Source organism: Sphaerodactylus townsendi, linkage group LG04 (assembly GCF_021028975.2).
Source record: "Sphaerodactylus townsendi isolate TG3544 linkage group LG04, MPM_Stown_v2.3, whole genome shotgun sequence".
Taxonomy (NCBI): Eukaryota; Metazoa; Chordata; class Lepidosauria; order Squamata; family Sphaerodactylidae; genus Sphaerodactylus; species Sphaerodactylus townsendi.
Window position 1 is genome coordinate 137,547,683 of NC_059428.1, and position 16,444 is coordinate 137,564,126.

Sequence of the window (16,444 nt, forward strand, 5' to 3'; positions counted from 1 at the left end):
ATAGATTGTAGATCATTAATGATCAGTTGAACTGGTCTGAGCTGAGAGGTGTTTGTGATCACCAGTACTGTTCTGTTGAACTCCTGGGCCTCCTGTTGGATAAACAGCTGGCAGCAGCTGCTGCCTTTCACGAGCTTCAGCTAATGAACCAGCTGTAGCTCTTCTTGGACAGAAGGGGGGGGGGTTGCAATTATGGTGAATGCCCTCGTAATATCTGTATCAGAGTACTGCAATATACTCCACATTGAGCTAACCTTGAAGACTGTCGAGAAGCTCTGGTTGGGAAAGAATGCTGTAGTCAGAATGCTGGCTGGAGTGAGTTGTAGGGACCATATTGCACCAAGTTTTTTTTCATCTTCACATTTTTCCCTTCTGTTTGGCATACCTCCAATTACTATTATTAGTCTTTTTCTCTGGTTTTGGTGTTATATGAGTTTATACGTTTTTAATTTACTTTACATGTATATACACTTCATTGCAAATGTTTTAAAGTTCCAGTGTTCTAATGTGTGCTGCCTCGAAGGACCCTATTTGGGAGGAATTGCAGCATTAAAAGGTTTTTAATAAATGGTTCAGGAATAAGGAACCTGAAGGACACCCGCCACCCGCACCCCATCCAGATCTGCCTCCCGAGACTCCTGGCATGCAGACACCAGGTGAACGGCCACCAGAGACCGGTGTTTTTCCCCCAGTGATCAACCAAATTCTCAGCTCCACTCCTCAAACCCACCCAGCACCTCATTATTTCCCGTGCAAATCCTGTTCTTAGATACCACTTCTTCTGTTTATATCAGAATCTGCTGTGTAGCTACTTTCATATAAAGTTTATAATCATACTGCCTAAAAAGAAATTATATTGAGAGCTGAGCCTGTGATCAGAAACTTGAACATGCAAGTTCAAGTTCAACACAAATTTAAGAGTGAAACAGTCCAAAGAACAAATACTTACTTGGGACAAGGACGCACTGGTCACTGACAAACCAACACAAAACTATAAGGACTCCTGGTCTACCAGAATGTTTTCAAAAAATTATAAGCTACTAGTAGCAGATCATGTAAAATAATTAGTTTCAAATTCAGTAACATCTTAGAGACCCACAAGATTTTCTGGGTATGGGCTTTTAAAAAGATGCTCCGGGACTTGAATCTAGTTGATCTACTGCAGACCAACCAGCTGCCAACTGAAACAAGTTTCAGGCCTACATCAAATCTTTATGCATTTGAAGTAGTGTCCAAAAATGCTGACTGAATGAAAAATTATGTGAATGCAATTTGCTGGTTTTTTAATAACACTACTTTAAATACAAATTTTCTATGTTTTTACACTCAGGTGTTCTAATTCATTTATTTGAAAGATCAGTTATAGCAGCGGTTTTCAACCTGTGGGTCTCGACCCCTTTGGGGGGTTGAATGACTCTTTCACAGGGGTCGCCTAAGACTCTCTGAATCAGTGTTCTCCATCTGTAAAATGAATAAATGTTAGGGTTGGGGGTCACCACAACATGAGGAACTGCATTAAAGGGTCGCGGCATTAGGAAGGTTGAGAACCACTGAGTTATAGGCTGTCAAACAAAATGTATTGAAAACAGGTTTTGTTTTAGGAGAAAAATAGGGCCCACTACTGTTTGGGGCATCAGCCCACAAAGCACACATAAGCAGAGGTTCCACAATAGCCCACAGCAAGTGCTGGGAGCTGCAGGGTTAGTGGGCCCCTCCTTGTTTCATCCAACTACAATGAGAAGGTGATGGTGACGTTGCCAAGACAGAAGTAGGCCAGCTTGGCAGTTTTCAGGGGATTATACCTAGTAACTGTGTGAGAGCAACTAGGTATGTTTCCTTAATCTGTAAAATACAGCTACAAATACATACCTCAATCCAAATCAATGGCCGGCTAACCTTTTAACTTAGACAGAATCAGGAGCAAGCAGGAATACAGCGCTGCTGACTGGACCCAGTGCTGGAAAAGCAAAAGGTATGCTGCTACCTGTGGTCAGGGATGTGGGGCAGAAAATTTCCAATGCTCGATTTCTCTGTGAAAAAATTTCCACCCAACGTATGCAAATACAGCCAGTTTACAGACGTCAGGGCTACTGTTCAGATCAGTCTTTTTAGATGGTTTGTACACTGTGTATTTGCCTTTTTTTCAAAGTAACATACATTAATGTATTGTCAAAGGCTTTCACGGCCGGATCAGTGGGGTGCTGTGTGGTTTCCGGGCTGTATGGCCGTGTTCTAGCAGCATTCTCTCCAGATGTTTCACTTGCATCTGTGAACTTTCCACAGATGCAGGTGAAACGTCAGGAGAGAATGCTGCTAAACTTCTGACTCCCTTCCTTCGAGAAACAACTCGAGCCTCTTCTATGTAACATAAATTATTTGCTTAAATTGGAAAATTTTTACAGAAATTGCTCCAGAAAATATTCCAGTGCACCTTTTCCCTGGGCGTCCTCATCACTGCCTGCTGCTGGCCAGCTCTGAGAAGAGTGGCCCTGGCCAAAGGTGGGCTTGCTGAGCAGACCACTGGGCCTTGCTTGGCCCTTGGGCCATTTTCACTTCCCAGAGAAATAATAAAATCAAGAGATTAATTTACTTGATTGATTTTAATTTGACCGGCACAACCAAAGCTAAAACTCTTCTTGGGATGTCGTCTCTCACAGGGCGGGAAGGACACTGAAATCCCCCAGTCTGATGAGGAATGCCAGTGATGCTACTATGGAAAGATTAAAATTCTGTCGAAAGAGATGAGTGGACGGCCTTGTCCATCACATATCATTCTTTGGGCATGCTAAAATTAGTTTCTCCAGAGTTTTCAGTGCCTTCAAGTTTTTTCATGTATTTGAACAACACAAAGAAAACTGTATTAATTTTATTGGAAAAACTGTATTAATTTTACTGGAAAAAAATGTATTTATTTTATTGGAAAAATTGTATTAATTTTATTGGAAAAATGCCTGTAAAGACTATTTTCACATAAAGCTTGAATTGAATATAATATTGAACTGAATTAAATATAATATAATATTATAGCCACATTTGATTTATTTTTTTCCAAGTCAAATATTTCCCTTCAAGTATTTGATGCTATTGTTAACACAAAATTAAAATGGAATACTTAAAAATAACTTTTTGTTGTAGATATAAGCCAAAACGAACACGCCTAATTGGATCCCATGCTATTTGAGAAATCCTAAAATTTTCATTTTTGAAAAAAAAAACTTAAAAGTCCTATCACTTTTTAACCTAGAAGAAGAAAAAGAAGAGTTTGGATTTATATCACTCCTTTCTCTCCTGTAAGGAGACTCAAAGGGGCTACAATCTACTTTCCCTCCCGCCCAACAACAAACACCCTGTGAGGTGGGTGGGGCTAAGAGAGCTCCGAAGAACTGTGACTAGCCCAAGGTCACCCAGCTAGCGTGTGCTGGAGTGCACAGGCTAATCTAGTTCCCCAGATAAGCCTCAACAGCTCAAGTGGCAAAGCGGGGAATCTATGGGACTTATGGATAGATGTTTGGAAGAAAACATAGAACTTTTTTACATATGTAAAATGCATTTTACATATTTTACATGAGAAAACACAGAACTTTATTTTTAAAGCTGCAGCAACAATAGTATATGCGCAGAAACTGACAAATTCCACCAACACCTACAATTACAAAATGGTAGGTGAAGGTACTATTGTTGACAGAGATGGCCAAGTTAACCCTGCTATTAAAATAAAACTTAATTATGTTCATGGACAATTGGAAACCTTTGATAGAGTATTTACACAAAGTAGAAAAAATAAATTAACGACTAGTGTTTTTGTTCGTTAAAAACTGTTAAAATAAGAACCAACAGAAAAAGTTAGACCTTTTTGTCAGAAATGATGCTAAAGATTTAATTTAATCTAGAACCTTAATTACCAAATGCTTGAAAAAAATGTTTTTAAGGATTAATATTCGGTGCAGAAGAACTGGGAGTCCATAAGGAGTAATTTGGTGAATTTTTTTTTATCTTTGTGTGTGTTGAAAGGATTTTGAAGTACAAGTAAAAATTGTTTGCAAAAAAGATACAAAATTCAAAAGAACAAATTAATGCCCTCTGTGTAAATTCACAGCTTGGAGGTACGATCTAATCCAGATTAGCAGATGGTGAAACAAATTTCCAATGCAGCACACTGCATCCTTTCTCCAGCTGTAGTCCTTCCTTGAAGAGAAGGATCTAACCACCATGATCAAGGAAGGACTACCAGTTACTTCCAGATTAGACTGCTCTAATGCACTCTGGATGGGGCTCCCTTCAAACAGGTTCAGAACACAACTGCCAAGTTACTGTCTGAATTAAGTTACTGCCGACACATCACCTCACACTGGCTACCAGTTTGCTTCTGAGGTAAATTCAGAGTGCTGATTTTGACTTTTAAAGCAGCATACACTGCAGAACAGGGGTCTGCAACCCGCAGCTCTTTCAGCCTTATACTGCAGCTCCACATGGCCTGGAGGTCGGAGGGTACCGTGGGCGTGTCCCTCCAGCGCAGTGCTGGAAAGAAAGGTGAGTGAAGGGGCCGAACCGGAGGCGGCTTCATGCGTGAGGGCGCTGCTTTTCGTGTCCCCTCTACTCACCTTTCCTTCCAGCGCTGCTCTGGAGGGACACGCCCACGCTGCCCTTCGACCCCTGGAGGTCAGAGGGTAGCGTGGGCATGTCCCTCCAGAGCAGCCACCATCCCCCCTCTGCCCCACGGAGCAGGCAGCTGCCTGCTCAATCAGGCAGAGGGGGTTTCCCTGCCTGGCGCCACTGCCTCCCAGCCCTGGAAGGAAAAGTGAGTGGAGGGGCCAAACTGGAGGCGGCTTCGTGCGGAGCTGCCTCTCTGGCTCGGCAGACCTTCGGGGCCGTGGAAAATTGGTCCAAATGGCTCTTTGGGTGGAAAAGGTTGCCGACCCCTGCTATAGAAGGATATGTCCAGGAATGCCTGTTTCGATGCTATGTCCACTTATGGCAGTGGTAATGGGAAGCACTGCCAAGTCACAGGCAACTTCTGGCAACCTCATATAGGTTTTCTAGGCAAATGGGGAATTAGGCTAGTTTGCCACTGCCTGCCTCTGCCCCGGGACCCCCTTGGTGGGCTCCCATCCAAGGACTAACTGGGGCCAACCTGCTTAGCTTCCAACAGCTGACGAGGTCTGGCTGGGCTGAGCCATCCAGGTCACAGACTATCCAAATATACCGCAAGCCTTGTTGGGGCAGTAAAAGACTGTGGCTGTTTCCGCACAGGCATTAAATGGTGGCCTGGAGACGGTAAAAACGCCGTCTCCAGGCTGGCTTCATTGCGCACGCGTACAGCTGCTTGCCGCGCCAGCCCTCGCGCCGCCAACCAACGGCCAGCCCTGAAGCCCGGCGTTTCCCTCCCAGCGCTCTTTTGGGGAAGCGCGCCCGTGAAGCCCGCTGCGGGCGAGCGGCAGCAGCTTCTGGCGACTCCCCCACCCGGCACCACCTTGTCCGGGCGGGCCTCCGGCGTGTTGCGAGGAGCCTGGGGACACGCATGCCCTACTCTTCGCTGGAGCGAGGCGCGCAGGGCCAGGGGAAAGCGTGTCCACCAGGCTTTCGGCGGCGCTTTGGAGGTTGCCTAGGAAATGGAGCGAGCGCCGAGGCGCCGGCGCTCCGTGGCAGCTCAACTGCCCGGCTTGTTACCAGAGACGTCCGATGCTTGAGACGGTCCCAGCGTCGTCAGGTCAGCGTCAGAAGCGCCCGACCTTAGCCGTTTTCCCGTCTTACGTTAGTAGAGCTTGGCCTGTCCTGAGATATAAAGTGCTGTTTTTACCTTGTGTTGAATTTTAGATTATTAGGTGGTTTATATAGATTTATATGTTTTGTTTTTTTGTAGAGGGAATAATGTGCCTAGACAGGATAGAGGGGAGCAATTGAGCAGAGGGGGTCACTACTGCTGCGGTGACAGGCAGGGGGAGATATGGTGTTGGGAGGCAGAGGAGAGTGATTTAAAGAAGGCATTTTAGATGTAATAAACTTATTACCCCTTTTGATTTGCCTCCCACCCAGCGGTACCTGGGGGAACTGGGCGACTGCTCTGGTGGTGCCACTAATGAACGCTAGGTCAATCCAGAATAAAATATCTCTTATTCATGACCTGATCCTGCATGAGGGGGCTGATGGATCATTTCCTGACAAGATTTGGACTTGCTGTGACAATTCCCCCACCCCCAAGTGGCTCCTGAACGCTCTGGGGTATTTTTTGACTGGCATGGATGGTGCTCCTGTTGAGGCCTTGGTCTCAGTCTTGAGAATGGCAAGAGGAACAGGGCCATCAATATGATCACTCCCAAGTTCCCTCACCTTACCTGCAGAACCCATAAAGCTCCTTGGTATTCTATGTCGATCCAGGCTATGAAACAGGAAGATCAAGAGCTGGAGCACAGGTAGAATAAATCCTGCTGCAAGGCTGACTGAACACAAGTTAGAGCACATTATTGTGCCTATCAGATGGTGGCAACGGCAAAAAGGCTTTTTTCCTCAGCCATAAGTTTTGACTTATGTGAAGGCCGCACTGGCTCTGGACTGTGGGGCACGAGGGGTGCCAAACTCCCCTAAGAACTGGGGTTCAGGGGTGGTGCTGTGTGACGAACTGGGGGGAGTGATAAGGAGTATAATGGAGGTTGCTTTGGCGTTTAAAGTTTAGTTCTGACAATTCTACATGTTTTTTCCTGATGCTGTTTTATAGTAAAGAAATCATCTGACTACAGAGTGTCATCATCAAACAGTCTGGGGGCATGGGTACTGCTGGCCGGATGTACATCACACCAGTCTTAAAAGAACTGGCTGCCAATTCTCCACCCAGCTCAAATCAAGGTGTTATCTCTGACTAATAAAATCTTAAATGGCCTGGCTCCAAGGTTATCTAAAGGACTGCCTTCTCCCAAATTGACCTGCCCATGCACTAACATCACCAGCCCTTCTGGTGGTACCACCATTTTCAGTGGTAGAAAAGGTGGAGACTTGAGACAGGGCTTTTCCAGTGGTGGCCTCGAGATGACGGAATGATCTCTCCTCTGAGACATGTCAAGGAAACTGGTAAAGATGCGCCTATTTAACCTAGCCTTTGGCTGAAGAGATAGTTTCCCCCTTAGCAAATTTCAAAATTTTAATAGGTTTTTAGAGGTTCCAATAGGCTTTCAGGGATAATAGGCTTTTAGGGATTTTAAAGAGATTTTATTGCGCACAGTTTATAGTTGTTTTTAGATGATTTTTATGTCTTATGTTGTAACCCGCCCTAAGACTTTCAGGAGGGACCGGAATGTATATTAGTATAATAAAGCACTTTCATTACAAAATCTTTGATTCTGATTATCAACTTTAAGTTCATACACTCAAACAAAAAAAGCCCCACATGGGCTAAGGCAGAAACATCAAATATGTGGCCCGGGGGCTAGTCCACCAGAGGGTTTATCAGGCCCTCCACTCCTGTCTGGCCTGGCAAGCTACTACGGGCTCGCCAGTCAAGGCACCCACCAACCCCGCTCATGATCAGGTCTGGTAAACCAGATTAGACACACACACACACACAGACCTGGCATGTCAGGCCCGCCAAACAAGCAAAACAACCAAATCACATTTATGTCATATCCGACCTTCATAATAAATCTGTTTGACATCCCAGGCTAAGCTTACACAAAGCATGGCAGTTTGCAGTTCACTCTTGTACTGGACTACTATGGATTTTTGCTTGTCTCAATCTGAGACACACAGGCCTGAATCCAAAGAAGCAGCACACAAGTGCGCTCACCGCCTCCCAATTTTCCTCCTGTGGCATTGTGGACTGAAAAGAAGTGGGTGAGGGGGGAGTTGGAAGTCTGGAGTAGGAGGGGAGAAATTGGGGAACGACTTTCTATTCTTCCACACAGGGGGAAAAAAAGAGTTCCATCCCAGGACTTTCTGTTAAACTTCTAAATTTCATAAATATGCCAACACAATTAAATATATTAACTTACAAATGATTAATTTTAAGGTGTTAAACCAATAAAATAAACCTAGGTTGATGAGGAAAAACTTATTTATACATATTCAACATAAAAATGTCCCCCATGGGGGCTTGTAGACTAAAAATTTCTGAAAATTTTACCCTTCGAGAAAAGTTGCTGTTGGCTGTGAAAATGAGTCTGGGACACAGAGACGCTGCCTCTAGACACCCTTTCTCCCCTGCAACCAGCAGAACAGAGATTTTTGTGACCTCTCCCAGAACCAGACTCCTAACTAGTTCCTACATTACTACTGCATGATCTCAGACTCCAGAGATGTGGGTACAAAACGCGCCATGGAAAACGTGCCACAGAAAATTTCATGAAACGGAAAATGCTTCCTTTCTCAGCAGAAAATCATCCATTTCTAAACATTCACAAAATTAATGACAAAGCACGAATACCTCTCCTAATATTGAGCATGCTTTTTGCTGATTCAAAATCAGAGGGAAAGGAACAAAACCCACGAATATACATTATAATCCAAATTTAAAAATCAAGGTAAATTTAAAAATCTACACAACTAGTCAGGGCAACTTAAAATCAAAGCTAAAATGCTCATTTGTATGTCTCCACTCACATGGCAGGAAGGACATTGTTAGTTGCATATCTGGCCGTAACCAACCAGACTTGGAACTAACAAGTAATGCAAGTGATGTTATGCGGAGTGACAGTAAAACCGAGGGACTCCAATGGCCTCCGTGGGCGATGAGAAATTCTGCTTAAAGAGAACAAGGGGGCAAGCAGAAACGATCCTATATCATTCAGGGTCTTTCATGTGTACTAAGATTAGTCTCTACAGTTGATCTTTGAGCTTTACACTTTAAAAAAAATATATTTTAAAAGTATTATTCTGATAAAAGTAATTCTGATACAGAGCATTGAATTTGCCTGAATATAACATTTAAATCATACTTGACTAATTTTTTTTCTTAAAGAAAGTATTTGTTGCTACTGGTACATACTTTAAATTTTTCTTTACAAAATACTATTTCAAAAAAACGCAAAATTGGATCACATTCTAAAACAGTTTTTTCAATTCCTCTCTTTCCAGGAAATTCACACTCTTGAGTGACTCTTATGCAGACATGTTTTCTTTGCCTCCAGACCACATGCCTGAGTATCCCATGGCCAAACTAGTTGGCCACAGTGTCCCACCACCAATCTTAAAATTTTGGAACTCCCTCCCCAGGGAGATCCCCCTTAGAATCACAGAGTTGGAAGAGACCACAAGGACCAACCTCCTGCCACACAGGATCAACCTCCTGCCACACAGGAACACACCATCTATTGGTATCATTTGCTAGTAGGTAAAGGCCCGTTTGTTTTGTTTCTATTACTGGTCTCCTTTCTAGCATTGTTTATTATGTGTTTTTGAATGATTTATTTTATAATTTCAATTGTATTTTTAATTGCTTAATATTTTATTTTTTTAAAATGCATGTCACCTTGCAGAGAAAGGCAGCATAAAAGTGTTTCAAATAAATAAATAAAACATTTAGCTATGCAAAGTGGTCAGATCCTGCCTGTTCTACAAGCCCATCTGGCATGCTTCATCTCCCTCTCTCTCAATACACACACACACTCACATACACACACCTCTCATTTGTCAAAGAATCTGGTGTGTCTCCAAGGCAAGGGTGAGCCAGACCTATCCAAGATGGCAGGGCAGGAGTGGGCGGTGCTGGCCACAAAGCAAACAGGGCAGGTACCTGGAGGGAGGCACAAGATGGAGGCAGAAGGGCCATTCAGGATTCAATCTGGATTTTTAAAAAATGTTCTCTCTGCAGGGTCCTGCTTCAGGCAGCCCATAAAATAATAAATTATCAATATAAAAACAAGTCCCTGAAAACCAGATGGGGCGTAAAATTGCATCAGTATATCCAAAGAATAGAATTCAGATACACTGTTCATAAAACCACTAAAACATTTTTAAAAGCTTAGTTAAAAACCTAAACGTACAGCAAAGTATGCAACAAGCAAGGGTCCCCCCTCCCCCCATTTCAGAAAGGGAGGTCTTTTGAAGACATTGTTCCTGGTGACCCCTCAAGGCAAGGAGTCCTACTTGAGAAGACCTTTTTAACTGGTGGGCTGGACAGTGGGGGGAGAAGAGGGTACTTCAGGCCCACTGGAGCCATTTCAGGCCTGAAGGGGGGAAAAGACCCACACTTTGAATTGTGCTCAGATGCAGTTGGGTAGACAGTGAGGGCCAGTGATGCATTTACCCAGGGATGAGGGGTACCCTCTGCCCCCGGGCGCCACTATGCTGGTCATGTGGGGCGCAAAATTGGTCCCCCACGTGACCAGAAAGACAGCAAGGCAGCAGGCATGGGGGAGGGGGTGCCCGGAGACAATTTGTCTCTGGGTGCCATTTCCCCTCAATACGTCTTTGGTGAGGGCCTTTCAGCACTGGGCTATGGCAACATAAGCTAAGTGCAGAGCATGTATCTAGTTTCCAAATGTAGTAAAACTATTTTCAGTTAGTTATTGATCTATTTCATTTGTATTTACTTTATTTGTACCCTGGTTTTCTCCCAAGTGGGAACCCCAAGCAGCTTACATCATTTTCCTGTCTTCCATTTTATCCTCACAACAACCTTGTGAAGTAGGTCAGGGTGCCAGCGAGTGACTGGCCCAAGGTCACCCAATGAGCTTCCATGTCAGAGGGAGGATTTGAATCTTAGTTTCCCAGATCCTAGCCTGACATTTCAACCACTACCCCATGCTGCCCCCATTAGGAAAAAAAAAGCTGTTAAGGTATTTCCTAGTAATGAGACAATAGAGAATAGTTAGGAGCAACCCCTACCAGTTGGTCTCCTGGAATTGCGGGGCGGCCACCCAACTTATTTAGGGCACTGCCCACTGTGCCAGCTGGAGCTGCCAACCCTGACACAGGCCCTGCAACAAGGATCACTAACCAGAGCTGCATTTAAACCTGACGAATCTGCGCCCTCTTGGAGCGCAGCAGTGCCTCCTGGAGCCAGAACTGCCAGGCCACTTGGTGTCGTACGCTGCCTCCTCCTCAAGCACGCACACTTTCTCAACACCTTTCCCACACTACAGTCTGCAAAGCCTCTCTGGTATCAAATTCTACAGTGCTCTTCAGAGTTCTAAGCAGCAGCACTAGAGACACAACTAGCGCCAACCCCTGCTGTGTTGTGATTGTGTAGGCACGTCTGTATGTGCCTATGATGACCAGAACAGTCCCCTGGTGCCAAGTGAGGATGCTTAGGAGGACTCGTTTCTGCTGCAGAGTCTGAACTGACACTGCTCATCCCCACAGCTGATGATTTAGGGGTTCTCTGCTCTTCCTGTGCTCTGCTGCATCCCGGGTACGATGCCTCGACCACATTTGCATTAAATAAATACCGGCCAGGGCCGGGAGGTTTCAGATCTGACTGCAGAGCTCTTTCCACTGCCAGCTGCTGCAGGATTCTGCGGCCTTGAAATGCTGCAAGCCCAGAGGACGAGAGAGACACCGTAGCGTGTGTCACCCCAGGAAGCAAAACACCTCAAAAGGACCTTTAGCTGCAGCCTCTGATAGGTTTTCTGCAGAAAATCCAAGGGCGCTGCCAGATTTCAAAAGAATGCTTTGTCCCTGGAAGATGGGCAATATTCCTTTAGTGGCATTATTTTGTGTTGGAAGTCTGCAAGTTCTTATGCGTGTCAATAGACTGAACCACATTTCAGAAGTAATATTGCCACCCATGGAAGAAACCTTACATGCCCTAATGTGGAACTATTTTGTTCCATATATGCTGAGAACTTGGAAAGAACCTGCCATTCAGGGGCTGTCCTACTCTAGTTTTTAAAGCTCCCCAGCCAACCTTCTGCGAAGGAGCCTGTGCATAACAGCACATTCAAGAGACTCCAGGCCTTTTTCTAGGGCAGTGGTTGCCCACCTTTTATTTATTTGCATACCCCTTGGCAATCCATTTGCCTGAAAAATTCTTTGGGTACCTCCAAACACTCTGGTGCAAACCCCTGGGGGGTATGGATACCCCAAGTTGGGAATCACCACCATCTTAGGCATGTGCTCCCTTTGGAGCCTCTGCAATCCAGCTGAGGTGATGGTGGTGGTGTCTTCGTGAAACTCTTTCCCTAGGGCTGACTGCCCCACGGTCTATGCTGGAGCATAGTTCGCTGGAGCAGTTCGCAATCTGTTACTAATGAGAAGATTTTGAGGAGCGCTTTCCAAGCCATGGCAAACATTCAGGCCTTTTCTTCCACCCTCCAAGTTAAAGAGATGCAACTCAGATAAATGCAACTGAGATCAAAGCAGTCACTGACGAATGAGACTCCTTTAGTGTATTTGACCAGAAACCGGCTCCATTTCTTCTCCATCCTCTTTTCTTTTGCCTGAGCAAAGGGGGTGGAGAAGAAATGGCGCAAGTTTCTGGTCTAAACTCTAGAGAATGATACTACATGGAAGTTAAAAAGGTCTCTGGGATCCCAAAATACTCAAGCCACTGGTAAGTAGGGCTGATTTATGGACTTTTGACTTCTGGGTCATTCAGAAATAGACATCTTCTTAGCCCTAATTTAGGTGGGGTGAGAGACAGACAAGGCAGCCTAATTACGAGCTGCGTTTTTTAAAATTCCTGAAATTGTGGTTTGTTTTCTTACAAGTGGAGCAGGAACATTACCTCAGTTTATAAGGGAAGAGATTGGTTGTGTAGTAGAAGAAAAAACCTCTCTATTTTGAATGGTTTGGATGTCTTTTATTGGCCACTAGAACAATCGCGTCCATAAAAGAAATGTTGTTTTTAAAGCACCTGGTGTAAAAAAAAGAAAACCCCTGGAGTATACATGCATATGCGTGTGTGTATATATACATACACACACACACTCTTTGTGAAAGTTCCTGTCAGAGAGTCCAGCTGTTGGTTTTTGCCCTCCCTTCCTCTTGGCTGTTTCCACTTCATGGCTCCCACTCGTCTCTCTCTCGCTGTCTGGGATGCTGAACAGCAGCAGCCGCAGCCACCTTCGGCCCTCTTGGGGGAGTGGGGGGGGGGACGCAAGGCCGCCCCCCCCATCGCAGAAGTCAGACCCCTCCCCACCACCCGGGGTTGGGGGTTGGGGGTCTCTGCGGCCCTTTTTTTGAGACCGGCCTCCACTGCCCGGGGCCTCCTGCGCCATGTTTTCTCCGTGCTGTGCTGGAGACGGCAGGATGGAGCCACGCTCGTCTGTCCACCCATGCCCTTCGGAGCCACGGAACCGGCGACAGCGGCACCTGCCCCCTCCCCCGTCCCAGTTCTCGCCAGGAGCTGCGGGGGAGGGGGGGCTGGAGCAGAAATCAAGCGGCGGGATCTTGCGGACGGGCAGGGCCTCCTCAGCCGCCATCCCCTGCGGGCGGAAACGCCGGCAGGCCCACACGCGGGACGCGGGGCACGGGAGGGGGGGTTCGGCCTGCGGCCTTCCTCGGGGGAGGGCGGTGGGCTGGGCAGGGCAGGCCGGCGGTTGTCCTTCTGGCGGGCCTGGAGCGGCCGCGCGTGGCTTCCTCCTCCTCCCCCTTCGGCGCCGCCAGAGACCCGCGGGGGAGAACCGCCAGCCGCCCCACCAGCCCCGCAGCAGCAGCAGCGCCCCGGGGGGGGGGGGGGGCGCTGCCAGTGCTGCGGCGCGCCCGGACCAAGCGTGGGCCAGAGGAGCCTCCTGGGCTGAAGGGCCTGGCGGGCGGGTCTCTCTCTCCCCCCTCCCCGCTGCGGGCGCCACACAAAGAGGCCGGAGGAGGAGGAGGAGGCGCCACAAACCCCCCCCCCACCGCAGGGCGCCCCTCGGCCGGCGGCCACACAAAGGGGACTGCGGGCGGGCGGAGCGAGGCCGGCGCGGCGGAAGCAGCAGGCATCGAAGGCGGCGGAGGGACTCACCCAGCGGCAGGCCCTTGTTGAGCAGGTGGGAGCTGCCCATCGAGCACGGCGGCGGCGGCGGCGGCGAGGGGGAGGGCGGCGCCAGGCGGAGGCCCCGTCGCTCCCCGCAGGCGGCGGCGGCGGCGGCAGCAGCAGCCCCGGACGCTCCGCACCCGCCCGCTCCGTCCGTCCGTCCTTCCTTCCGTCGCCCGCCAGGAGGAGGAGGAGGAGGAGGGAGGGAGGGGCCGGGCGGAGCCACACGGCCGAGGGCGGGCGGGGCTCGGACGCTCCCGCCCGCCAGCGTCGTCCGTCCCTTCGCTGTGCCCCACCAGGAGGAGGAGGAGGAGGAGGAGGGAGGGAGGGGCCGGGCGGAGCCACACGGCCGAGGGCGGGCGGGGCTCCCGCCACCCCCCCCCCCCCCGCCACACGCCGGGCGAGCGGGCGCAGAGTTGGCCTCCGCCGGGCTCTCCCCAAAAGGGCAGATTGGGAAGCCCGGAGACCCCCGCCTCTGCGCACAGGAGCCAGGAAGATCCCATGGACCCCCCCACCGACCCTCCTTTTAACATTCGCTTCTCCAGACTAAACATCCCTAAGTCTCTCTTCCTAGGGCATGGACTCCAAACCTTTGGCCATTTTGGTCGCCCTCCTCTGGACCCATTTCATCTTGTCAATATCCTTCTTGAATCTCGGTTCCCCAAACTGTACACAATATTCCAGGTGTGGTCTAACCAATGCAGAATAGAGAGGTACAGTTACATTCTTCGGTCTAGGGGGCACTGGACTCCTATTGATACAGCCCAGAATCGCATTGGCTTTCTTGGTCGCCACAGCACACTGCTGACTCATTATTTTGTTTATGGTCTAAGACTCCCAGATCCCTTTCACCTGTAGTGTTGTCCAGCCAGGTGTCACCCATCCTATATCTGTGCAAGGTTTTACCTCAACTATTGGCAAGATTATTTTTCTGCCTAAGTGTAGTAGCTTACATTTATCTCTGTTGAAATTCATGTTGTTTGTTCTGGCCCAGCTCTTTAGTCTGTCCAGATCATTTTTGAGTTCTGACCTGGTCCTCTTGGGTATGAACTGCCCCCTCCTGATTTGGTATCATCTGCAAATTTGTTTAGCATGCCCTCTATTCTATCATCCAAGTCGTTGATAAAAATGTTTGGTGAAGAGGGAGCACATGCTCCTCAAATGGCTGTTTTGGTGAGTAGTAGTGATGGGTGTGGCTCTGTGCAAGTCACAGAATGGAAGAAGTGAGGTGAAACATATGCAGTATTTCCTATCAAACCAGTGTAGCTGAGAGTTCTAGACTAAAATCTGGGAAACCCAGGTTTGAATCTATTCATGCTACGAGAGCTGCTCACTGGGTAACATTGGGCCAGTCACCCATTCTCAGCCCACTCTACCTCACAGGGTTGTTGTGAAGATAAAATGGAGGAGAGGAAAGCAATGTAGGCCTCTTTGGATCGCCACTGGGGAGAGAGGCGAGGTTCACTAATTTAAACAAATTTAAGTAATAAATTAAACATAATATGTAACTTACAGTACAACAGAAAATTGTACTAGTAGGCATATTTTGGTAATTTTAAAAGCCTATAAGGAAATTTCCAAGGATATCCAACACTTAAGAAAGAGATGCAAACAGCAGCAACCCGTTTTTCTTGATTTTTGCCAACTGACAGGTAGAAAAAAAAATAAAAGTCAAAAAATAATGTTTTATTAAATGCACAGTAACTATTGCCAAGATTATTTACACATAAGCAAGTAAAATATTGAAAATATTGTACATGTGCACTGGCGTAATGCCCATTGGGCAAGGTGGGCAGCTGCCCAGGGCATCACCTTGTGGGGGGCATCAAAATTGGGTGGGGGGGGGGGGGGGTGGGGGGGGGGGGGGGTGGGGGGGGGGGGGGGTGGGGGGGGGGGGGGGTGGGGGGGGGGGGGGGTGGGGGGGGGGGGGGGTGGGGGGGGGGGGGGGTGGGGGGGGGGGGGGGTGGGGGGGGGGGGGGGTGGGGGGGGGGGGGGGTGGGGGGGGGGGGGGGTGGGGGGGGGGGGGGGTGGGGGGGGGGGGGGGTGGGGGGGGGGGGGGGTGGGGGGGGGGGGGGGTGGGGGGGGGGGGGGGTGGGGGGGGGGGGGGGTGGGGGGGGGGGGGGGTGGGGGGGGGGGGGGGTGGGGGGGGGGGGGGGTGGGGGGGGGGGGGGGTGGGGGGGGGGGGGGGTGGGGGGGGGGGGGGGTGGGGGGGGGGGGGGGTGGGGGGGGGGGGGGGTGGGGGGGGGGGGGGGTGGGGGGGGGGGGGGGTGGGGGGGGGGGGGGGTGGGGGGGGGGGGGGGTGGGGGGGGGGGGGGGTGGGGGGGGGGGGGGGTGGGGGGGGGGGGGGGTGGGGGGGGGGGGGGGTGGGGGGGGGGGGGGGTGGGGGGGGGGGGGGGTGGGGGGGGGGGGGGGTGGGGGGGGGGGGGGGTGGGGGGGGGGGGGGGTGGGGGGGGGGGGGGGTGGGGGGGGGGGGGGGTGGGGGGGGGGGGGGGTGGGGGGGGGGGGGGGTGGGGGGGGGGGGGGGTGGGGGGGGGGGGGGGTGGGGGGGGGGGGGGGTGG

At 49.3% G+C, this 16,444-nt stretch overlaps 1 protein-coding gene across 5 annotated transcripts in view; it reads right to left on the minus strand.

Moving 5' to 3' along the window:
* CTBP1 (C-terminal binding protein 1) overlaps nt 1-14,112 on the minus strand; it is a 43,852-nt gene extending 29,740 nt beyond the window's left edge. For 3 of the 5 annotated variants that reach the window (XM_048493406.1, XM_048493410.1, XM_048493408.1), the window contains exon 1: nt 13,874-14,083. In XM_048493406.1, coding sequence (XP_048349363.1) covers nt 13,874-13,913 — 40 coding nt within the window. In that variant the 5' untranslated portion in view covers nt 13,914-14,083. Of the gene's footprint in view, nt 1-9,605; nt 9,719-13,873 lie in introns of all 5 variants that reach the window. The other 2 variants (XM_048493409.1, XM_048493407.1) reach the window with 2 other exon arrangements.
* Nucleotides 14,113-16,444: the final 2,332 nt, after the last annotated feature.